Source organism: Leptidea sinapis, chromosome 23 (assembly GCF_905404315.1).
Source record: "Leptidea sinapis chromosome 23, ilLepSina1.1, whole genome shotgun sequence".
In the NCBI taxonomy this organism is placed as follows: domain Eukaryota; kingdom Metazoa; phylum Arthropoda; class Insecta; order Lepidoptera; family Pieridae; genus Leptidea; species Leptidea sinapis.
In genome coordinates, this window is record NC_066287.1 from 5,645,509 (window position 1) to 5,671,891 (window position 26,383).

General features: G+C 35.1%; 1 protein-coding gene across 1 annotated transcript; it reads left to right on the forward strand.

The window, feature by feature from the left end:
* Positions 1–26,013, forward strand: LOC126971399 (beta-galactoside alpha-2,6-sialyltransferase 2). Its single transcript, XM_050817711.1, has 5 exons — positions 1–763; positions 17,626–17,723; positions 20,797–20,942; positions 21,727–21,857; positions 22,804–26,013. The coding sequence occupies exons 1-5, from the start codon at positions 16–18 to the stop codon at positions 23,043–23,045; spliced, it is 1,365 nt and encodes a 454-aa protein (XP_050673668.1). The 5' UTR covers positions 1–15; the 3' UTR covers positions 23,046–26,013.
* Positions 26,014–26,383: the final 370 nt, after the last annotated feature.

Below are 26,383 nucleotides of genomic sequence, written 5' to 3' on the forward strand. Positions count from 1 at the left end.
TTTAATAGTGCAGTCATGAAGGCAGCTGCAATGACGGTGTGGATTTTCATAAATTTACTTTGTTTTGGAATGTGTGGTTATCTATATTTGATCTGGTCACAATACTGGATGAGCATAGAGAGACAGCGACTGTTTACGGAATCACAAGACAAATCGCACAGGAGAAGCAGCGCTTTTAACTACCAAGAGAAGTATACTGACAAACATGACGATCAATTACTGAATACGACGTATTCTGTTCAAAAACACCGAAGATCGGTGGTGGCTCTTAAAACAAACATGTTTCAGATATTCAATAAATCAAACAGATCTGACCCGCCGACCAACAAGATTATAAAAAGTCGCGGAAGCCCGAGATTCCCTAACTTACACAAGCCGATATTAGAATTCGACAGTGAAAAGTATGAATGTCAAGATATATTAACAACAGAATGTCAGATACAAACGAAAGAATTCAAAGAGTTAATGATAAAAGAGTTTCATCGAATGCTGATGAGCGATGCCAAAGTGTTTGTTTCGGGACTCGATTCACAGAATCCTTACGATGTTAAATACGAAAGGAAGTCCATGCAAAATATTGAAGAAATAATGTGTGCGTTGAAAAGTGTGGCATTTAGAACTGTGACTGCTAACGATGAACCCTTTCTCAGCTTAGGATATCGGATCCCGAAGGAGCCGTTGTTAGGAGAGCGTGTGTTTGATACGTGTGCTGTCGTCACAAGTGCTGGAGCGTTATTGGGATCACGATTTGGTAATTTTATAGGTAAGATTATGAGACAAAGAACTGCCACTCTAAAATGTAGTTCAGTACTCAATTAAAAGTGTGTGTACGTATGTATGTACGCAAGAAGTTATACTTCTGTAGCGTAACAAAGCAAAAATCATTAAAATTATTTATTCCTCGTGCTATTCTACGTTTGTAGATAGAACAATACTGTAAAAATCTTGCAACGATGGCTTTGACAATTAATTATTAAATAACGAATACGGCTGCATGGGCTTTAACCCTTTGACTTTTTTATGGAATAGGAGGACAAACGAGCGAACGGGTCACCTAGTGTTAAGTGATCACCGCCGCCCACATTCTCTTGCAACACCAGAGGAATTACAAGAGCGTTGCCAGCCTTTAAGGAGTACGCGCTTTTTTTGAAGGTACCCATGTTGTATCGTCCCGGAAACACCGCACAAGGAAGCTCATAGCTTTGTAGTACGAGGAAGAAAGCTCCTTGAAAACCGCACTGTGGAGGACCACCACACATCCTGATGGTGGGGATGATATCCTAACTTGGTGGAAGGTGGAATGTCCTATTAATGGACGAAGAAACCAAAATAAATTACGTATGTCGCAAACGTCAGAAAATTTTAGGAACCAACTTCATGATGTTACTTTTGTATTACAAAATTTCACTCTCATAATTATTTCATAACGCGCCTAAAGAAGTATTACGTAAGTAAAGTCTGAGCAAACTATAAGTACGGCCTATAGATCTCAGCCAAAGATTTAAGGTGTCTAAGACGTATCGGGAATACTGCAGTCGGAAAATGAACACTCCGCAATGTTCATCGCAAAGGTGAGGCAAAAGTTTTTCGAGAAAAATAAAAACTCGAGTTAATTTTGTCAGCTATTACTGAATATATAAAAGATATACCTGGCTTTACTTAAAGCAGTGCGCTTAATGTGAAGAGTAAGCAGAAAACACGTAAACATGGTGTTTTTAGACAAGTTTTGTGGTGAAAGTATAGCATTTCGAGCTATGAACACTACTTAATCCTGTTACACATATCGCACTACCCCTGTAAAAAAGACGTAACTACACTTGCGTCAAAAATGTTTTATTAGTAAATAAAGCGAGCATCATGGTTTACACCTTCTGTCAAAATATCGTGAAGCTATCGACAAAAATGAAGGAATTAATGCAAAAATACTAAAATTTTGCGACTTTAGAAAACAGAAAATTCCAGCATAAAATAGAGGTATGCATATTTACATTTATTCGCCTTACAATTATCCCTCTAATAAAGTCATAATTATGTTTACGTAAATTTTAAAAGAAGATTTACAAGAAAATGTATAACGCAAATATACTTAAATACTTGTTCCTGTATTTTACAACCTAGGACTATTGTGTAATTCTAATTACTTATTTCTTCTACGAAACTTTTTGCTGAAAGTTTATGTGTGATTATTGTTACATACTTTCCACCCAGCAAAACTTCATAATCCGTAAAGTGTAGTTGCAGTTACTCCTTTATTACACGAAGCATTTCATACCTGATGTGGGGTAATTATTTTGAATACATGCTTTTGGAAGGATGATACATGATGGAGGAAGATAATCCTACAAACAAAGTACGACGGCGACTCTGAATCAAGAGAAAAACAGATTATTTGTATGACCTCGAAGCGAAATAGAAATTACCTCCGGAAAAAGACACCACATATTATGAGAAATTTTATTTTGTAGCGTCAACTTCTATAGTTTACAATAGTTGCGACATTAATGTTGATCATGTTGAAAACTATAATAGTCTGTTTGGTGTCACTGAAATTATGAGTACTCTTTACTGCGAAAACATAGAAGAACCTTTGAATCAAAATCTTCCAATACCTTCGTCATCGAATTCCAATGAGACTTCAGCACAACCCACACAGATTAACTTCATCGCATCACAGTTCACGGTGTATCTTAATAATGAAAATACTTTTTTTGAAGACAATGAATGTGGGATTATATTTTAAAATACGTTAAAGGGAAACCAACACGTGCACTAGTAGGCTCGAAGAGACCTCGATCGCAGACAGTGGTCTATGCGTTGCCAAAAAGTAATGGACGTGATACAACTACTGTTTACAAATAGATGTTTATACAAACACTAAATATCGGTGATAATACTGTATACACAGTTCCTGATAAGCAAGAAATCCAGAAGATTGTCGATCTGCGAAGTGAAAGTACCTAGGTAACACTGAAAATGTTTAGAAAATGTAAAACGGCCTAATGAAGAAAGTTCCCAATACTTTAATTGTTTTTCGAAGTAATCTCCGTTCCTCTCTACACATCGTCGCATTCTATGGAACCACTGAGGAAAGCAGTGGGGCCCGTTCTTCCTCAGGGCATTTTCGTACGCTTTCACCGCATCTTCCGGGCTCGTAAAGCGAATACCTCGAATTTTATCTTTAGACCTTTCCGACCAAAGAATGAGGCAATCATCTTTTTTCCTTGACTTCTTCCTTTCTTTACCTTCGTAGGCCGATCCTCGAATGGAAACATCCACTGAGCTGATTGTCTTTTGGTTTCGGATTCGTAGCAATATATCCAGCTTTTATCACCTTTGACGATGTCAAATACAGCATTTGAGTCACCGCCGTTGAACTTATCTAACATTTGGCGACACCAGTCCATACGAAGGTGTTTCTGGTCGTCGGTTAAAGTATGGGGTATCCATCTGGTACAAAGCTTCCTGACGCCTAAATGTTCGTGTAATATTTTTTGAACTTGACTAGTACCAAGGCTTGCCCTTATCTGCTGATAGGTCACTCTCTTATCTTCCTCATCGCGCAGACTGATGTTATCTTCAATAGTCGCTGTTAAAGGACGTCCCTCACGCAGATCATCATTGAGATTGCTACGTCCACGCTTAAACTCGTTAAACCAATTGTAAATATTGGCACGAGATGGGGCTTTATTAAAACTGCCAATCGCAGCCTATCATAGTTTTTTGGTTGAGTAAGCCCACAACGAAAGTCATAATAAATGATTGACCGAACATTTTCTCGCGTTAGATTCATTTTCACGTGTAACAAGAGTTTTAGATTTGGCGCTAATTCACAAAAACACATGAAAAATGAATGCAATATACTACATTAGGTTACCAAAGAGATCTAAAATTGTAATCCAAAAAAAGATTTCATTACCAATGTTTCTAACTGGCCAGTTCTATACATTTTCAGTGTTACCCGCGTACAACCAAAAGTGTCATTGATCATATTAATATGTTTCCACGTAAAGAATCGCTTTACCCCACAAACAAACACAAAGAGAATTTCTAGGTGAAAAGCTTAATTGCTCCAAAATGCATCGTTTATACTTAATGTGGATTAAAAATAACCCAGATTATGAAAATGTTACTCCAGCATCCGAGAGATGGTACTATAATATATTTACTACACAATTTAATATTGGCTTCTTATAGCCAAAAAAAGATTTGTGCGAAACTTGCAGGCTGATTCTAAAAAAAAGAGTAGTGGAAAAATAATATGAAAAGCACGTTAAAAACAAGGAGCTTATAAGAAAAATTAAAAACCAAGAAAAAGAAGAATTTGATCCTAAAGAAAACGCTGTGGCTTGTTTTGATTTGGAAAAAGTATTAAACTTACCGCAATCAGAAGTTGGAGTTTTCACGTACTCTATATTCCAGAAGAAATATATGCAATCATTCGAAATGCAAAAGTACAAGGTGAACAATACAACGTCAAAGAAATGACTCAAGACATTTTTTTCGATTTTAAAAAGCTTGTTGCCAACAATAAGAACTGGGAAACAGATGACTTCGGAAAGAAAGTGAGTTGGAGTAAAGTTAAGGAGATTTCGGCAGATCCTCAATGTCCGGGTAAATTGCAAATAAAATATGAATTCGATGACAAGACACCAAAAATTGTAGACACAAATGGAAGCGGAAGAGTTATGTGAAAAAAAAGAGCTGCAGACAGTGAACACACATCAGGCATTACTGCAATTATACGATGCGCCGTTACCGATATCTGAAAAATGATACAAAGACCTGATGAGTAAAGATAATCACATACCACCACACTCTCAGACGTTTTATAAGAGCTTAAGTACTCAATCTACTGCCACCGAGTCCGATTCGAAGTTGAGGATAATGAAGGTTAATAAAAATAGTGAAAATATCACTATTTTGAACATTAGCTGATTATGGATGCGATAAACATTTAAAAAAAAAAAATAATAACCCTGTTTGTTTTCATTTTCTCTAAATTAATTTGTCCCTATATTTATAGTTTGACTTACATACACGCACATGCACATCATAGACTATTTACTGTAAGAAGTAGCTATTACATGATACAAATGAAATATATAATATATAATATTATAAAAGCTATTTTTATAAATACACTAACTAAACTAAAATAAATAACTCCCTAGAAATACGTAACTCTATGTACAAAAAAGGATTTTCCGTTAAATAACAACGTGATTATACTTACAACTCTAGATTATAATGAAATATAATGAAGTATAAAGCCGTAAGTAGAGTTAAATTAGTTCATATATTTCATAATACATAACAAAAAAGCAATAATTGTAGTTACCCCTGCGAATATTCTTTGTGTTTCGTGGAATACAGAAGTAACCGTGTGTGTTTTTTTAGATTATCTCGAAGTACATCAAGATGTTCCTAAATTAAATAACATGTGCAGTTTAAAGCAACTGTGATCTACAATTTTCTCTTTGAAACTTATTTCTAGAACTCATAATAAAAATATAGGACAGTTTTTTTAAGCTCCTGAAAAGTTGGTGAAAATCACTTACTTCCTTTTTCCAGGAATAGTGCGATATCCTTAAGTCTTATTTGTAGGTTGCTAATGATTCCTGTTGGTTATAGTTAACACTGCCGAGTCTTTTTGAACTACCACTTTTCTTTGAAGTTAAACAAGTTTTTTGGCATGTCGTGACGCATTTTTTTGGCACTTCTCTCAGGAAAGTTATTCTTATAGCTTGTACTTTTTTGTAAATAACGAGGATTGTAAGCATATAAACTGTTTTCCACACAACAATTTTGAAAATATTGGCTTTGTTACATCGATGGCGGGCCGGCAGCCGTGAACTCATATCGCTCAAGGTCGCTGGCATTTAGTGTCGCCTTAACGGCATGTAGCAAACCTTATCCGCTAATAGTGACCAATTATAGAGATTGGATTATAGAGTCTGGACCTACTTTAAAACAAGTATTTTATATTTTGTTTAGTCCTCATTTTGTAGTCGCATATTTGCCTGTTTTTTTACGATTGGTTTTTTACTTATTTAAGAGATATTACTAAAAGCGATACACGATTAGATCTTCTATAGATAATCTTGATATAAAATACACCACAGTAGACCCTCACGCATTCTTTACGCACTATTACTAGGCATACAATGAAAGTTTTGATTATAAAACTGAGTGTAGCAGACATTCGCTTTACAAAAAATACCTGTTAGTTTATGTTGCACATCATTAACAGTAAGCAATGTCAGGCGTTATAAATATGAAGGGTGTTAATACAAACAAATATTATTCACTTCTAATGCCCTGAAATTGCTTATTTGTGCACGATATAGGCTGCACAAAATCGATTTTTGTGCACAAGTTCACTAACGTATAAGTTATAAATGTATCTATATTAAAGCAAAGAAAATGAGCCATACAGCCAACGGCGGGAAACAAGGCTTGTTTCTTCAACTTTGCTAAAATTGTTAAAAATGTCCATGTTATATATTCTACTGTTTTATTTCCTCGCAATCGAAATGAAAAGCAGAGTTTATAACTCGTTCACAAAACCATTTTATCCTCGACATTACTCTCAGCCCTCGCCTTCGGCTCGGCTGCTAAAAGACTCGGTTAAAAATGGTTCGTTTTGTGCACTCGTTGTAAAATCTACTATTTTTTCCCAACTCGATTAAAAGCTGTCTTTTAGTCCCTGGTACGAGGGACAAAAGTGGCCGATTCTCTCCCAACAAGACGACTTTTGTCCCTCGTACCAGGAACTAAAAGCAAGCTTTTCATCCAGGAGGGAACAAAAATCGTATACGCGCCACGTGAGATAAGTAGGACATTGCCACCCGCGATTGTATTGCAATATTCCGCAGATGAGATTGACCTACTTTTCCCCCTAGGTGCGTAATATACTATTAAACATGGCTTAGACACGTGTTGTGTTAGACAGTGACCTAACTATAACAACGTCAGTGACGCAACAATAGCGACGTCGGAAAGGAGTTGTTTAGCTTGTGTTTAACTAAAACGTCGCTTAGCACAACATAATCTTTCCGTTAGACACACCTTAAACAAGCTTTGACTCGTGTTTAAATAGACATTAATTGGAATGTCTGAAGAATGTTGAACGCTAAACAACAGAAAGACAGAGATTTGGAATAGAACTTTTGTAAAACAAGTGTTGCTAACTTTAAACAGCCGCTTAGGAGTGTTTTTTCTCATTCTGAGTTAGGTCAATAGAAGAAGACAGAGTGAGAATTAGCAATGCTTTAAGTTAGCAGAATATTATGAATAAGTATATGTTTAACTTTCTTTCTAATAACACAGCTTATGTTTAATTTACTATCAATTAACTAATAATTAATAGTTTTCATATTAAGGAAGTTACCAAGCATATTTGACCTTTGCATTATTAAATTAAATGACTTGAATTTACAGAAGAAAGAGTTTTAATGATTTTTTTTTACAATAGATAAAAACAAATGTGTAAGATTCATTAATTTTTTACATCTTTATGTTTAAAATCATTTATGGTTTGTAGGGTATTCTAAAATATTTTGATTGACCATAAGAATTCTTTATTTAAATTATTTCCAACAATCTTATTCAGGCTGTGAATTAATATAGTCTTTTTTTAGGGAAAAGGAGGACACACGAGCGTACGGGTCATCTGGTGTGAAGTGAACACCGCCGCACACATTCTCTTGCAAGCTTGCCAGAGGAATCACAAGAGAGTTGCCAGCCATTAAGAGAGGTGTACGTTTTTTTGAAGGTTACTATGTCGTATCGTCCCGGAAACACTACACAAGGAAGCTCATTCCATAGCTTTGTAGTACATGGAAGAAAGCTCCTTGAAAACCGCATTGTGGAGGACCGCCACACATCCAAATGGTGGGAATGATATACTAACTTGTGGCGAGTCGTGCGAAGGTGGAATTCGGCGGCAGGAATCAGGTGAAACAGCTCTTCGGAACACTCCCCGTGATAAATACTGTAGAGGGTAGGTGCCTTTAATTTACAGGAGCTAAAATAGTCATCATATTATTATTAATTTTGTGACTCTCTTTATACTGTACAACTTAAGCATTAAAATAATATTAGGCGTTATTTATTTTTTGTATTATATTTTATATTTTTAATAGCAGCTTTAATATGCTAATAAATAATATATATAATTATAATATAATAATAAATTTATTACCAGAATTAAGATACATGCAAAGAAATTAAAGTTAACACAATACACTTTAACATAATTGTGAATATTTGAGTACCTTGTACGTTATCTGTACTGAGTGTTGGCTCTGCACTAAGTAAAGGTGCTTGTGACACAGAAGCCGGGAAACACAGTTACTAAAGAAAGTTACTTCTATTTGACTCGCGGAACATAGCATGGAGATGGTAGAAAAATAATGTGTGTGTGTGTGTGTGTGTGTGTGTGTGTGTGTGTGTGTGTGTGTGTGTCAGTGATTGTGTGTGAGAGTTTCAATCCTTTCTATAAAATTGTCTACATGACTTTTCAGTTTCTTGATAATCTAGACTCGTTAAGTATAATTCAATTTTTCGTTTTGAATCGCGGATAGTAAGTTTTTTCAGGTTTAAAATACGGCAAAGTTTATTGTATATATGTGGCAGAAGAAAATACGGTAGTCTTTTGATAAAGGTGCTATTAACCTGGGGGTTAGGGATTTTAAAGACTCTTTCTTTGATTAGATCATTGTATTGCGGAGAATCTAAGAGAATCTAAAACTCTGCTGTGAGTTGTAATAGGTACTTGCTCTCAGAATGAACAGTTGACGTACGCTGAGAACGTTACTCTCTTTATATAACAAGTCGGTACTGTATCTATATTTTTTACGTAACATTACCTAAATATATCGAGAGTGGATGTTATCTAAAAAAAATGGTCAAGGAAATTTAAAACCAATATTTCGCACACACTATGTGTTTGTTCGTTCGTAATCAAAATTTTTATTTTGATGTATCGCTTATTCATTAATTGCAGATGAGGTCTTAGTACTAGTATTGACCTACCTGTTTTTATATGTCTCCAACCCAATAGTTATGGCGGAAAGTAATTTACAATCTAATGTTTCCAATTTTGTACGCTTGATACTTTCAATAGGTACGGCATTTTTCAGACTTAACGATTCGAAACGAACGAAATGCTGATAGAATCATTAATCTGAGCGGCACTGCCCAGTAATCTCATTAGCTACGGCGCCCTTATGACCGAACCACAATAATGCTTACACGTTACGGCAGAAACGGCGTTGTGTTACCTATAATCTAGCCGGCATCCTGTGCAAAGAAGCCTCTCACTGATAAAATATGCCCTTGGTCGCCTCTTACACCCTTGGGCCTGAGACTTCCTTATTATTTTTATGCCCCGGGGAAGCACAGGGTTCTCTACTCGAATTATTACACAGATTCATCTCGTGGAACAACAAGCAACGTTTTAATTGTAATAATGTAATATTTAACTATTATGTTTTGTTGAAGGTTAAACTTAAACTTTTGCAACTATTCAAAAGTTTACTGCGAATTTGTGACTGATAAAATATTGTGTCGTGAATATAAAAGTATATATTGTATATGCTGATGCAATCACTAATAATGACAGTAATCACGACCATCATGTTCATGAAGCATCCTTACAAAATCAATGAATTCAAGCTCTAAAGGTTGATGCATCCAATATACGATAATTTATATTTATGCAGTTTATTCTTAATTACTTTTTATGAAGTAAATTATATTATTTAAATACGATTCATATATTGGATGCACCTTACAAACACAATTGTTTCGTATATAACAGCCATTGTAAAATACAATTTTTTTTTTGAAAAAAGAGATCTAATTTAAAAAAGTGGTCGTCGAGTTTCTTGTATGTTCTTCTCACGAGCTCAACTTCTTGCGAACATATTATGGTAGATTCAATAATTTAAAAGGAATGTTTATAGTGACAATTCAAAAGCGCTTAATTTAAGCTTAATTGAATTAAGTTTATTTGACTTTCACTTTAAAGTTTGTTTGCTGGTATAATATAATGCACCGCCATAGCGTTTATCAAATTGCGATGATAGATTGCCAATTATTGGTTGACTTGCGCGATGCTCGAAGGAATATTCAAAGTCAAAAATCAATTATTCATCGGGTTTATAAAATAACACATAGATATGAATACAGTTCTGACGGCGAAGGTCTAATCTATCCTTGTTGTCGTTACTCACCGCCAGTTCTTAATATGTCATTTTTTTTTTATGAAAATAAGCGACGAGACGAGCAGGACGTTCAGCTGATGGTAATTGTTACGCCCTGCCCATTACAATGCAGTGCCGCTCAGGATACTTGAATAACCCCAAAAATTCTGAGCGGCACTACAATTGCGATCGTCACCTTGAGACATAAGAATCTTATGTCTCAAGGTGACGAGGTGTTAAGCCTCATTTGCCCGCTAATTTCACAGCTACCTAATTGTGCTACCCATAATCTAGCCGACATCCTGTGCAAGGGAGCCTCCCACTGGTGAAATTTAATTAGAACTGAACTTCTTTTTTATCTTTGAAAAGAATTTCATGAGAACTGGTAAAGTCGGTACTTATGTAGGTACCGGGGAACCCTTTTGTATTATCCATTTCGCACTACATATCATAGTGGTCATGGAATCCCTTAGGGTGGGTACAAACCACCGAATATAGGCGCTTACAGCTTAGACGGGGTCGTTGCCGCGCTCAAAGGTGCCGCGGTGCGAACCCCACTGTCGGGTTTTCAGAGGAACATGACCTTATATGCAGTTTAGAGGTTTAATCTAATTTAGCTTTAAATAATTTTGCTGCGGATACAGTGATTCCGTTGATTTAGTTTTTAGACGCCAAATTTATGTTGAAAATGTGCGTACTGTATCAGCAACAAGATCAGAAACAGTACTTCACGCGGTATTCAAAAGATATAATATGGACCATATTAAGAGTAAAGCATTTATTTCATACTTTAGTTACCATAAGCCTCTTGTATTATTTATCGAAAATGTAAGCTCTGAGTCTGAATAAATCTATGTAATATATACGATATAAAAAATAAAATATATATCTAATGTTGTATCACTATGACCATTACTAAAACCTACAAATATCCTCTTCCCGAAATTTCACATTTATCTCATTATCCTGAAGCCAAAAATTTTTGAAGGTTTCACTTCTACCACGTGTGAATTGAAAACATTTTTTTAAACTGCTACTCCCCATATCCTATTACGTAGGATTTTCGAAATTTATTCAACAAAACTCGTTCTTTTTCAGTAATTAAAAATAATACTAAATATTTTTACCAGTGGTCAGGCTCCTTTGCATAGGATGCCACCTAGATTATGGTTACAACGGCGTCTGTTTCTGCCGTGAAGCAGTAATGTGTAAGCACTACTATTTTTCGGTCTGAAAGGCGCCGTAGTTAGTGAAATTACTGGGCAAATGAGACTTAACATCTTATGTCTCACGGTGAAGAGCGCAGTTATAGTGCCGTTTAGAATTTTTGGGGTTTTTCAAGAATCCTGGGCGGCACTGCATTGTAATGGGCAGGGCGTATCAATTACCATCAGCTGAACGTCCTGCTCGTCTCGTCCTTTATTTCATAAAAAAAAATAACAATAATAGTGTATTATACTATCTGATCAAAAAACCAAGTTAAGATCCTATCCTTAAATTTTCGAGTTTTTTTTTTACAAATACAAAGTTAGTTACTGTAAGTGACTTGTATAACTTAATATTGGTGTGAATATCTAGTGTACATTATGTTACGCACATTCCGTGATCCGTGAGCGCATTATTAGATTAATTAATTCATGTTCAACGTAAACGAAGATGGAAAATGTCTCATTTGATTAGCGATATGTCAATTATGGTCGTAGCCATCTTACGAGTTGGGAATACGGCGCCAATAGTTGGCGCCTCGTTCGTCAGTATTAAAATAATAAATAAAGCACACAACAAACGAACCTATGTTAATTGCGTCTTAAACCAAACTATCAATAGTGCTTATAAGAAAGGTCTGAATTCGCTTTCACCATCTAAAGATGAGACATTCATTGATGTAATGTGTCCGTCATATAATATACTAGCCATTACCGCCCGCTTCGCTGGGCGAATTTTAAAAAGAAGAAACGTTGGAATTCGGAATAAGGAGCCATAAACTATCTAGGATAAATTTCGCATCGAATGGTGGTAGTTTCATGTTGATACGATCAGTGGTTTAGGCGTGATTGAGCCGCAAACAAAGACCATTTTCATTATCTTATATATAAAATTCTCGTGTCATAATGTTCGTTCCCGTACTCCTCCGAAACGGCTCGACTGATTCTCATGAAATTTTGTGAGCATATTCAGTAGGTCTCAGAATCGGCCAACATCTATTTTTCATACCCCTAAGTAATAAGGGTTGTTCAACCTTAATTTTTTTTTAATTTTTGGACGAATTTTTTTGTTTTTATTTTTTTATAATGTGGCATTAAAAAATACATACAACTTCAAATTTTCACCCATCTACGGTGAACAGTTACTTTTGTAACGCGATTTTAATATCGGCAATACAACGTTTGCTGGGTCAGCTAGTATATATATAGATAGATATTAAGTCGGGCCGGTGCGGGCGTGACTTCCGGTCATTACAACATTATTATATTAATAATCTAATTAAAATATTTTTATTCAAAACAGGATGTTATATCACTTATTGAAAGTCAAAAACTACCACCCGTTCCAAAAAGTATGCCTCAGACCTGAGAAGAACGGGCGCAAGAAACTCAGCGGGATTCTTTTTTTATTTCATAACGATATGGTAAAAGTAATATTATTAACCTTATTATTTAATAGCCTAAGGGCAGTCGCTCCATTCCCGATCTGTGGTATCATTCATTATAATGAGCAGCAGATCGAGTTTTTTATGTTAAGATTTTAAAACGATTAGATTTACGACTGATTGATAGTAGTTTTTTTTTTGCAATATTTCGAAAACGATTTCTATCTAAGAAACATTCAAATCACATTAGCTCCTCGACTATAAAAATGATCTTGATGTTTTCTTCACCTTTACCAGTGTGAGGCTCATTTGCACAGGATACAGGCCAGATTATGGGTACCACAACGGCGCCTTTCCTCTGCCGTGAAGCAGTAATGTCTAAGCGTTATTGTGTTTCTGTCTGAAGGGCGCTGTTGATAGTGAAATTATTGGGCAAATGAGACTTAACGTCTCGTCTCAAGGAAACGAGCGGGCGTATTCATTAATTTATCAGTATTAATTATTATCAGCTGAACGTCCTCTTCGTCTCGTCCCTTATTGCCATAAAAAAAACCTTTCAAATCAGATAATTATTATAATATGGTATCCCTATGCTAAGTAATATCCAACAACACCCACGATCAGACCGTGTGGTCAGAATGGTCAGATTAATAAATATTATATTTTTCGTTCAGTACGTCATATTCTAATGTTAGATCGCATCCTTTGAGTACGCAAGCCACCTGTCTCGAGATCTTAGAACCTTTTTATACTTTCGTAATGTTAGTTCTTTTAGATAGAATACCTAAAAAATCTGTGACTCCAGTTCATTGTCATAATAAAGTCCATTGTTTTCTATTTCTTACAATATCTGTATATAGACATGTACATCAAGTTTCTTTTGTTTATTCCAAACCTTTTAAATTTACATTATAACTATCAACTACACTGGCAGATATTTTTGCCATCAGTCTAAAATTTTTTAGACTTACGGTACGCAGACGTGGCCGGTAACTATGGGCCTGATGAGAAAGCACATGGTTGTTCAGAGGGCAATGGAGAGAACTATGCTCGGAGTTTACCTGCGAGATCGAATCAGAAATAAGGAGATCCGTATGAGAACCAAAGTCACCAACGTAGCCCAAATGATTGCGAGACTGAAGTAGCAGTGGGCAGGGCACATAGTTCAACGGACAGATGGCCGTTGGGGCAGTAAACTCTTCAAATGGCGACCACGCACCGGTAGACGTAGTGTGTTGGTAGGCCTCCCACAAAATGGACCGACGATATGGTCAAGATCGCCGGAATACGTTGGATGAGGGTAGCGCAAGACCGATCGTCGTGGAAATCTTTGGGTGAGGTCTTTGTCCAGCATTGGAGTGTGAACAATGTTGGTATAAGTGTTGTCAGTAACGAGTCTGGAATGAAACAGAATAACTTAAAAACCAATAATCGAAATCAGTTTTGATGGTACATTTTTTATGGTAATAATGGACGAGACGAGCAGCTGATGGTAATAGATACGCCCTGCATAACAATGCAGTTTCGCTAAGGATTCTTGAAAAACCCAAAAATTCAGAACGGCACGACAATTGCGCTCGTCACCTTGAGACGTAAGATGTTAAGTCTCATTTGCCCAGTAATTTCACTAGCTACGGCACCCTTCAGACCGAAACACAGTAATGTTCACACATTACTGCTTCACGGCAGAAATAGGCGCCGTTATGGTACCCATAATCTAGCCGGAATCTTGTGCAAAGGAGCCTCCCACTGATAAAACAGTATTGATGGTACCTTTAATAATAAGCTTTAATAATGATGACGCATAGCCACTAAAAGTGTAGTTCGGCGTAGGTAGTCTGTAATATTAGTCATACTAACCACATGTCACTCTTTGTCCTTTCTCGAAAGCTGTGATAACTAATAAATTATAACATAGAAATGGAACTGACAATGAGTGTGTGTCTGTTAATCATGAGTCACATAAGGGTCAACAATACGGGACAAGTTTCATGGACATTGCGTTTAACGAACACGCGATATACTTCAGTCTTAATTGAAAGAATTTCGATTCAGGCAATATTCAACATGTTGAAACTTATTTTTCTAAGTTAGAGGCTTTATATAAATAATTTTATTGAGCTTCTTGACTCAAAGAAATTCGATATAAAGACGGTGTACTACCTCTTTATCAAAAACTACCACGCATTCGTAAAAGTATACCTCAGACCCCAAATACCTCTATCGAAGGGCTCTTTAAATTTTGGAATTGTTGCAAGCGCTATGAACCTTGAAAGCTTAAAACATTGAAACCCTTAATTATAATAAATAAGTGGGTTTATCCTCATTAGGATTTGTCAATATTTAAATCAAAAATTGAAGACTTTAAGTGAGTCACAAATTTATTTTTACCAAATTTGGGTAAACAAAAAGATTTACAGAGAGAGTCTACAGATGTATATCGCGGTGGAGTACTTTAAATGCAAATTACTGAATTAAATTAAATCTGATCACTTAATATAAACTGAAATAATCAGTCAGTCGGCTTCACTGCTCCACTCTGTAGATGTGTCCGACACAATAGGGCAATTCTAAAATAAGTGTCCGTAATAAACAGATGCTTGTACAGATGTATTATTGTCAGAGTGAGGGTAGTCGTGAACACTTCCTTTAAATTATTAAAACTTATGGCCATGTTTGAAGCTAATTGAAGGACAACTACAAGATTAAATAACTGACTCTTAAAATAGTCTCGTAAAATACTCAAGACAGGGCGCTATAGCGTCGTGTCAACATATTTTATAAAAGGTGAATTCAGCGTCGTGATTTCAAGCTCGTTGAGGTACTTTGATGCGAATTTGCGTCTTCCTTCACATTAAATTGAGCACTACTACACAAATACGATTTTAATAAATCTAGAGAAACATCTCTAACCCCATAGCGGTAATTTTTTTAAAGTAAAGTTTCATAATGGACGTAGTCGAATGCCTTGTATAAATCATAGGACACTCCTAACGCATCGCATGAATCCTCCCAAGCATCCAAAATATTTCTTACTAACTCGATACTAGCATCTGTAGTTGAAAGACCTTGAGTAAAACCATATTGTTTATTATGCATAAGGTTATTATTGTAAAAATGCTTAATTACTTGCATTAACATATTTCTTTCGAAAATATTGCTAAAAGTTGGTAGTACCGTAGTATATCCAGGTCTAAAATTGGTGAGGTCAGCATTATCTCTCGGAGATCTACCTCTGTTTCATTAGGTTTGGAAATATACCGCAATCTACACAATTATTGAAAATTAAATCTTAGTCTGTGGCTACAATTTCTATTATAGATTTTACTACGTTAACGTTTCCCCAGAGATCCTTAGTTTTCTTAACGCTAAATAGTCTAAACGTTTTAATAATCTCTATGCGATCAACACGATTCAATTTAAAGTTTGTATTACATAAAGATATGTTTTTCTTTAGCAGTTTAATTGCAGATATAGATGAGAAATTTAGATATTTTGTAGTAGAGACCGGTATTTCAGCAAAAAACTTTTCAAATGCATTTGCGATTTCAGAATCTGTTTTTATGTTTCTGTTATAAATCTTTAATTTGAACTCATTACTTCTCTTATTTGTTTTACCGATCTCCTCATTTATAATTTTCCAAGTTGTTTTTATTTTGTCATTGCTATTTTTAATCTTTAAACTTATGTTGTGAGACTTAGCAAATTTACAATCGTTCTTGAATTCTTTAGAATAATATAACCTTACATAATATTTAAATTTTGCGCTTGTCACGGAAGTTCACGGAAGACCAGTCATTAAAAGATAAAGTATCTTTTGGCATAAATGATTTTGAAATGAAAATAGAGTTAAACAGTTTAGTAAATTATTCAAAAAATATGTTGTACGTTGTATTGGCATCCAAGTTATTTGGAATAGGAATAGAGAATTGGAATTGAGACAATCTTTCAATTGATTTAATCAATAATTTGTCACATGAGTACATTTAACTTGTATTTTCAGAATAGATTTGATGTCTTTAATTTTTATTACTTGACCAAAACGGTCCGAGTCTAATTTACTAATACATTTGCTTATTGGAAAAACGTCAGTGAATATATTGTCAATACACATGTCGCTAGGCGCAGATGCTCTAGTAAGTAGGGCTCCACAAACAAATGAGGGAGATTAAATGATTTGAACAGATTTTGCAATCGCAGACCTAAGTAGCAGTTATTTATAATATTAATGTCGCCACATACAACTTATTTCTTTTTCGATTGAGATAGTTTCGATAACTCATCTTCCATAGTTTTTTCAAATATTTCAAAATTTGACAGCGGCAGTCTATATACACATACAATTATTATTATTTTTATCTCTATTGCAGATATTTCCACTACACGCTCAACAGATAATGCTTCGATGTCTTTACGATTTTTGTAATGGAATTGTTTGTTGACCGTAATCAAAGAACCACCATGAATAAAGTTGGTTCTACTAAACGAGCTTCCAACTATGTGATTGCTAAATTTAATTTGCTCATAATCTTTTAGCCAATGTTCAGTAAAACATAAAATATCAATATCATTGCTGTTCAAAAACAATACTATTTTTGCCTCTTAAACACGTATGTTTTGATGTAACTAAAGATATAATTCCTCTTTCTTTGCTATATATTAGTATACCATATTTGTCTTATTTCTCAGATCTGCATTATCTTTCACATTGGCACCAATCTGAAAGTTTACCAGCAAAAAAATATAAGTTAATTAATGTCGGAGATCTAAACTGACAAGCTATTGTTCATTACAAGTTTGTTAAATTGTTAAATAATTTTGTTTCAGATTCTCATGAAATGGTTCTCCGCTTCAATAATGCTCCCACTGAGAACTATACTGAAGATGTTGGTTCAAAAACTACAATAAGAGTTCTTAATTCACAGGTATTAAATCAATCAAATCAAATCAAAATCACTTTATTCATGTAAGTCACTACACTTATGAATGTCAAAAAACTTTTTTAGTTTATTCAATCTACTGATATTTCGAATTGGGTTGAGCTAATGAGAAGAGGTAGCAAGATACTCATCGCCACTCTTTTAAATCAAGATTCACATTTTTATTGTTTTACAAATAATTTCATTTACGAAATATGTAAAGTGATGCAACAAAAATACGCAAAAGTCAAATACACAACGCTTTACACGAGTAAAGCTCTATTCAAACTGAGGCGAAAAACGCGCGGTAGGCGGGACGCGTTTTAGAGCAATTCGCTCGCTCGCTTTGCCTCTCAAACTGACAAGACTTCCTGTGTATCATTTTTGGTTCTACAGTGGAGAAACATCATGAATTGTGAGATCAAACAATCCTGCCAGGCGTTCCGCTCTTGTTTCGCTTCAACTTGAGCGACTACTCGCGTCAATTTGAACACGTCCATACAAGTTAGCTGACACAATCGGCGCGAGCGACTTCCGTCCCGCGCGTTTTTCGCCTCAGTTTGAACAGAGCTTAAGTAAGAGTAAGAGAAAATGTACTAGTTTTTGCCGTTCACATCATATTACCTAATATTATATTTAGAAAACAACAAATGTAGTTTTTTGTATGTAGATGATACGCAAATTTAAGTTACTATTACCAAGAAAACCGGACAATGGAAGTAAACAATACACACGTAATTATCAAGATAATCGTATAATTACCTCTTATTAAACGTTAAAATTCTCTACTATGAATGTTTTCTTGAGTTAAGTAAACAAAGGGATAGTTATTAATTAATTAGCCAATGACAAACCAGATGATTGAGTGGCAGGAGAGTTCGGAGACGAAGAGAGCGAAGAACATTGGGTTTGATTGACTCTCTTGGAATATTCTGATAGGATATTACAGTTACTAAAATTCATTAATTTAATACACTGAACTGGTTACACGTTGGGCTCGCTTTGAATGAACGTAACACAACAAATTACCGCCGAGTTTGAGCGGATTAGAAAATTATTTTTAAAGAAATTGAAAACAATCAAATCTGATCATGACATTGACATCTTTTGAATTTCAATAAATAAATATTAAATGTGAAGATAATGCTCACGCTACCATTCCATTAAATGTATAGACTATAGATGAATCTGTTTAAAAATAGATCGCGTGGATCTCGCCATGATTAACCTGACATAAATCAAGATAATATATGTGTAACACTGATAATGGCTCCAATCAAGCAGTAATTCTATTGTTTGCAGAAATCGTCACCGTTTATTGTTCCTATAACATGAGACTGATGTAGCTGACAGCCAATAACTGGCTAATTAGGGCTCAAAAATAAATCATTTAAATCAAGTACTTTGCTTTGATTTAACAACTGTACAAGTGTTATTGTATAATATAAATAATAAAATAATAGCTGGCATCGGCGCATCTATCGTCTCATCGTGTTTCAAATCACAATGATTCGAAAGAAGTTTCACTTCAAAATGCTCCCAAATTCGTTCTCTGCACCCTCGACAAACTCGGATACTATATCCATATTGGTCAAATCATAATTTTGCCCTGCGGCCATCTTGGAATTCAAAAATGATCCCATACAGGGATTGTTTAAATCATAACTTCGCATGGTGGCCAAAATAATAATTATATAAATAATAGCTGGCAACGTTGCCTCTATCGTCTCGCTTTTTCGTTTCATCAAGTTTCAAATCACAACGATTCTAAAGAAATTTCACATCTAAAATTGTAAAGGGAATGTGGGCAGCAGTGATCCCTTAGATCAGGTGACTGTAAGCTCGTTAGTCTTCCTCTTCTTTAATAAAAAGGATAGTTGATATATTTTAGGCTTAAATATGGACTTTTGTGAAGTATAAGTCGTAAGAACAATCGCTCTTCAACTGCTGTGTCCGCTATAAGAGTCTGTGTCAGTTCTTGATATGTAAACATTACATAACGTTAGGGTACTGGCTAATATTAGGTTTAAAAAATCTTCTTTGGTGCAAAAAACCTTTTTTCAGCTTTTAGCAGCTAGAACAGTCTAGATATAAAAAAAATGTACAACATTGAATTAATTGAGTCTCAATTGTGTTTCATTACGCTTTAAACAAATATGGAAACATTGAAATTTACAATATTTTTGCATACATTTAACAACATAAATATATGTAAATTAATACGTAAAAACAAGAGTTTTTATGAGTAAATTATATACCATTTAATTTTAAGACCATTAAGCTGTGTTTCTGTATGTTACAGAATCATCCTGCCACCACCAGCCATCGCCTCCCTCGACCATATTTTAGGGAAGGGAACGACCTGTCCCACGTCGCCGCCACAAGCAGTGACATTTAACTGTTTTCAACCACTGCTGTGTACATTATTTTAAGCAAGTCGTCAACGGACGAGCGTAGATAATATTTGCTGTCAGGTGATCACTCCGTCTATAAAGTTTATTCGTTAACATCGAAAAGATTCAGGGCGGGTCGTTACCTTCCGCAACATGTGGAGTTTTCATTAACAGTGGGAGGCTCCTTTGCACAGAGACCGGCTAGATTATAGGTACCACAACGGCGCCTATTTCTGCCGTGAAGCAGTAATATGTTTCGGTATGAAGGGCGCCGTAGCTAGTGAAATTACTGGGCAAATGAGATTTAACATCTTATGTCTCAAGGTGACGAGCGCAATTGTAGTGCCGCTCAGAATTTATGGTGAAAATGTCAGATTCCTGAGCGGCACTGCATTGCGATTGGTAGGGCGTATCAATTACCATCAGCTGAACGTCCTGCTCGTCTCTTCCCTTATTTTCATAAAAAAAAAACATGTACGAGCAGACCGACGGCTGGTCAATGCGTCATGCTCACTAACAAGCGCTGCGTGGAGTGACTGGTCAATCCTGTGACCGCGTAGTCTACAGTTGTTGGTAATAAAAAGGACAACTTCATAAAATTCATAAAAAATATTTGACACTTTGTTTGCAGCGTTCACGTAAGCTTTAGATATTTAACTTAGTAACACTATTATTTTTATCCTCAGGTCGTCGCTAAGCGAGAATATAAATTTTTAGACGACCCAATATACAAGAACATTTCGATTTTAATTTGGGATCCTTCAAATCATTCGTCCACTCTTGAAGACTGGTATTACAATCCAGACTTTCAACTATTTCCAGTCTATAAGAGGTAAAAAATTTATATAATACCAAGCTATTTGAATCTCGACTAGTTTCACATATTCGTTCGTGACACTCCCCAGTGGTTCTCCACACCGGCGTCAGTGGTGCTACTTGTATTGGTGAAGGCTACAATGATTGCATAGAGTGAATATTGTTAATTTTTTCCATTTTCAACCGTTTTCAATTAACTTTCTGCTGTCTCCAACCAAACTGTGGAATCATCTTTTCGACACATTCAGTTATGTTGTTGTGTTGTGGTGTTGATCACTTTAGAAGAGGTACTTTTGTCTCCTTCGGATATAAAATATTACAAGTAATATATTTTTAGCAAAAAATTATGTTATATAAAATATTTAAAAAAAAATCATTAAGTACTTGAACAATTTTATTTGGAAATTTAATTAGAAACCCAAGCGCTGGCAGCTATTTTGGTCTACGGATCAGTCTAGCTATCCAACGCGGAAATGCTACCAGAATTCTTGGTACGCTTTCCTGTAATGATAGTTTTAGTTTTATGTAGTCATAGTATTATAAATATAGTTTTTTTTATGGAATAGCATAACAAACGAGCGTACGGGTCACCTGGTGTTTTTTGAAGGTACCCATGTCGTATCGTCCCGGAAACACCGCACAAGGATGCTCATTCCACAGCTTTGTAGTACGTGGAAGAAAGCTCCTTGAAAACCGCACTGTGGAGGACCGCCACACATCCAGATGGTGGGGATGATATCCTAACTTGTTACAAGATTTGTTTTGTTTGAATAAATTAAATACCAATAATATTTTTGCAGACTACTAAAAGAACGACCGACAGCAGATGTACATTTGTTAAACCCTAAAGTGTTATGGGAACTTTGGACAGTTTTACAGGATTCGTCTCCTTATAGATTAAGAAGAAATCCATCTTCCTCTGGATTTTTAGGTAAATTTCTAATAACTTTAGCACTCTTGTGATCTAAATCAGAATTTATGATGGCAGCTGCTAAGTAATATGGCAGTATAATGGTGAGAATCAGTCTGTCGTTTGTAAACTAATATACTATCTTACAAAAATCTATTCGTTAATAACTCCAGATAAGTCAGTTAGATCTATAAATATCTTCATATTTCGTAGCACCACACGTTTATGCTATTTCTACCGCATCTTTCTTATTTATTTATTTACTTATAATCCAACAGTTTTATATAACATTACAATAGACTTACAAATAACTTTACAAATATGCCAATTTAGGCTTAATAATAATAATTACAAAACTTTAATAGTAATACAACTGTTATTATATGCTAGTATTATTACGTACGTTAGTAACAATAGTAATTAAGGGTAATTGATTGTATTGAGATGAAAGAGATATATATGCCCTTAAGACTATCTTATTCCTTCTGAAAAGATGAAATACTTTTATAATTCATCTATTAGTTTCAAATTACTAGCGGTATTCAATTATAATCGTATGAATTTAACGCGTTTTAGTCGTAAAATACGTTTATATATTTATTTATTTAGATAGTTACACCAACAACACATAAGAATAACAAAGTTGAACAATTAAACATAATAAAATTAAAGAAATGAAGAGTTGAACAAAAATGATGATAAAAAATATTATAAATACATTTCTATTATAAAAAAAGAGATATATAAAATTTATAACTATACAACAATACAATAATTTACTTCTTATATTTAATTTACATAACTAAGATCTTAATATTTTAATGCAGTCGGTTTTAAATTTATTGATATTAACCATATGAAAAATATCTATATTATCATTTTTTGCAGTGATATCGTTATAAGAGCTCGTTACAATCAATATAAATTTATATAGAAGTAGAATCAAATTGTTCACAATCTTTTTCAGGGCTATGGTTTTCATTACAACGATGCAACAAGGTACGCGTGTTCGAGTACGTGCCCTCAGTTCGTGTTACTCGTCGCTGTCACTACTACATCCCCGCAAGTGACCCGAGCTGCACTCTAGGAGCGTGGCATCCTCTCGCCCAAGAGAAGCTACTGGCCGAACGCATGCGTCAAAACTCTGACATTGACGTATTCCAAAGAGGTTTCATTGATATAAATGGATTTAATACTTTACGCTGTTAAAGTAGCTTAGAGCTGGTGTACTAGGGGGCTTAAATAAAAAGTTCCCTTTATCGTTAAGTTTTCAAAGCTGTGTTCAGTTCACTGACCTGTATAAATACCACTGGATAGGCTGTTCCATATGTTTGACAGCTAATTTTTGTGCCTATTTGAAGCGCCACTCGCGAGCGTCCAGAGAAATAATTTTGACGTATAATACAAATGGCTTCGAAGGAACGTACAATACTCTGAAGTATTTTTGCAATTTGAATTAATTTCGTTCGTTTTCCCGTGTTATTTATACTTTAAGAATCAACGTAATAAAGTGCACATTTTTTTTGTAAATAGTTTCCCACCGTCTATCGAGCCAACAGCGCCAAAATGGCGAATACGAAACAGGCACAAAAGCACTTTGACAGCCGTCAGTCCAGTGGTATATAGTAGAGGTCAGTGGTTCAGTTGCTTTAGTGTCTGAATTTGCTTTACATTGATAATAATAAAGATATTAAATATACTAAGAGATACTATATACTTTGAAGTAACATTTTGTAGTTAGTTGTACGTACAAATAAGTCCAGGAAACTCTTAAGTAAAACGTACTAAGCGCTCTTGTTTTGTATTTGGAGACAACAAACAACAACAATTTGGTGAAAATCATTTTTGTTACGCTATCGGGTAAATCACTTGTACTTCATTATTATTTTAAAATATCCCAGTTTTCTGTAATAACTAAGAAATTACATCAATAAAATAAAACGCACAAATATGAATACCTACATAGACACTAAATATAACACTGACAATACGTCGCGATAGCCGCAGTATAACCTTACATTGCCAACATTATGGCGGGCACTTGTCTTCGTCCGAAAATCTCGCATTCAGTCCCAACGGATTATATATTAGTTTAGTTATCATAATGCTTATATTTAAGATTATATTATTAGCAATAATTAACGAGATGTTTAATACCAGGACATTTAGATTGAAGACAATCTTAGAAAATCGTTAGTGGAAACAAACTTAACACCTTTTAAAAATATAACACAATTCTGCCCACTTTCCTACTTGATAGATTGATTGGAGCTGTAGGCGTTCCTTCTTAGGACACGAATAGAACGAGGATCCTATTACAGTGATATTTACCTGATGTGGTACCTATTTTTAGTGACTGAAGCCCTGATCAAGATGTTTAAAAATGAAGCAACTGAGATTGACAACAATAACGACCGATAAATCCGATGCATTTAATGAGTGAGTAAGAGGATAGAATGAGATATCTGTTACTAACTACAAACCACTAGCTATAACTTCAGTTGCTCCTTGCGTTTGAATAAATCTTCGTAAATATTTCGTTCATTATTGCTAATAATGTTCAAAACTAGTAGTGTAATATAATGTAGTGATGGGGTATATGCATAATATGACTTAAATAAGTGTCAATATTTTGTTAAATCAAATTTTGGGAAGCTGAAATATTTAAAAAGCGACGCTTTTAGATCAGAGCGAATTTGAAAAAAAGGAATCGCGACAAAATAATGTTAATTTTCGTACGAGTACAACCCTCGCCGCTTGTTTGTTTTTATATGGATTAAGACGTCATTGTTCGATGGTTCGCGCTCACTAAGCGGGTTAAAGTGACAGATGTTGTTTAAAGTACCTGCGTCGGTTATCAATTCTTTTGAATTGAGTTACTTTTTCGGCGTATAATATTTTTTATTAGTATATTATCGAATAAAAATATAAAATATATGCATATTCCCTATTCTGTTATGATTGGAAAGTACCATTTATATGACTGATACCTGAACAATAATAAACAACAAATACTTCAGAAATGGAATTGATCTTATTATATAAAACTGTAAGACCATCTCAAGACTTATTTACTTTGCAATATAATACTTAGATAAGAATGTAGCATTAGATATATTATTGTATGTTAGATGTAAAAGCAAGGCTTCCCTCATTTATTTGTTAAGAACATAATAATATTGTCATATTCATGTCTTCCATTTTTTAATAAGTGTATAAATTAGGTATTATTATAAAGATGTAAATATATATAGATGTACATAATATCTATACACAATCAAAACGTAAGTGATTACGACAATGAGAACAATGATATTAGCATGTAGTACCTAACCGTTTTAAAATACAGGTTTCAAGGATGCGTGTTGGTAGCATGGAGTACCTAACCGTTTTAAAATGCAGATTTCAAGGTTGCATGTTGGTAGCGTGGAGTACCTAACCGTTTTAAAATGCAGGTTTCAAGGTTGCATGTTGGTAGCGTGGGGTACCTAACCGTTTTAAAATGCAGGTTTCAAGTATGCATGTTGTTAGGATGCAGTACCTAACCGTTTTAAAATGCAGGTTTCAAGGATGCATGTTGGTAGCATGGAGTACCTAGCCGTTTTAAAATGCGGGTTCAAGGTTGCATGTTGGTAGCATGTAGTACCTGACCGTTTTAAAATGCAGGTTTCAAGGTTGCATGTTGGTAGCATGGAGAACCTAATCGTTTTAAAATGCAGGTTTCAAGGATGCATGTTGGTAGCATGGAGTACCTAACCGTGTTAAAATGCAGGTTTCAAGGTTGCATGTTGGTAGCATGGAGTAACTGACCGTGTTAAAATGCAGGTTTCAAGAATGCATGTTGGTAGCATGGAGTACCTAACCGTGTTAACATGCAGGTTTCAAGGTTGCATGTTGGTAGCATGGAGTACCTAACCGTTTTAAAATACAGGTTTCAAGGACGCGTGTTGGTAGCATGGAGTACCTAACCGTTTTAAAATGCAGGTTTCAAGGTTGCATGTTGGTAGCGTGGAGTACCTAACCGTTTTAAAATGCAGGTTTCAAGGTTGCATGTTGGTAGCGTGGAGTACCTAACCGTTTTAAAATGCAGGTTTCAAGTATGCATGTTGTTAGGATGCAGTACCTAACCGTTTTAAAATGCAGGTTTCAAGGTTGCATGTTGGTAGCATGGAGTACCTAGCCGTTTTAAAATGCGGGTTCAAGGTTGCATGTTGGTAGCATGTAGTACCTGACCGTTTTAAAATGCAGGTTTCCAGGTTGCATGTTGGTAGCATGGAGAACCTAATCGTTTTAAAATGCAGGTTTCAAGGATGCATGTTGGTAGCATGGAGTACCTAACCGTGTTAAAATGCAGGTTTCAAGGTTGCATGTTGGTAGCATGGAGTAACTGACCGTGTTAAAAGGCAGGTTTCAAGAATACATGTTGGTAGCATGGAGTACCTAACCGTGTTAACATGCAGGTTTCAAGGTTGCATGTTGGTAGCATGGAGTACCTAACCGTGTTAACATGCAGGTTTCAAGGTTGCATGTTGGTAGCATGGAGTAAC

What these genes read in the sequence shown, in the direction of transcription:
- LOC126971399 (XM_050817711.1), top strand. Translation starts at nt 16, where the DNA reads ATGAAGGCAGCTGCAATGACGGTGTGGATTTTCATAAATTTACTTTGT. An exon ending in ACGATTTGGTAATTTTATAG is followed by an intron (nt 764 to 17,625) that starts GTAAGATTATGA and finishes ATTTTGTTTCAG; the next exon opens with ATTCTCATGAAATGGTTCTC. An exon ending in ATCTTCCTCTGGATTTTTAG is followed by an intron (nt 21,858 to 22,803) that starts GTAAATTTCTAA and finishes AATCTTTTTCAG; the next exon opens with GGCTATGGTTTTCATTACAA.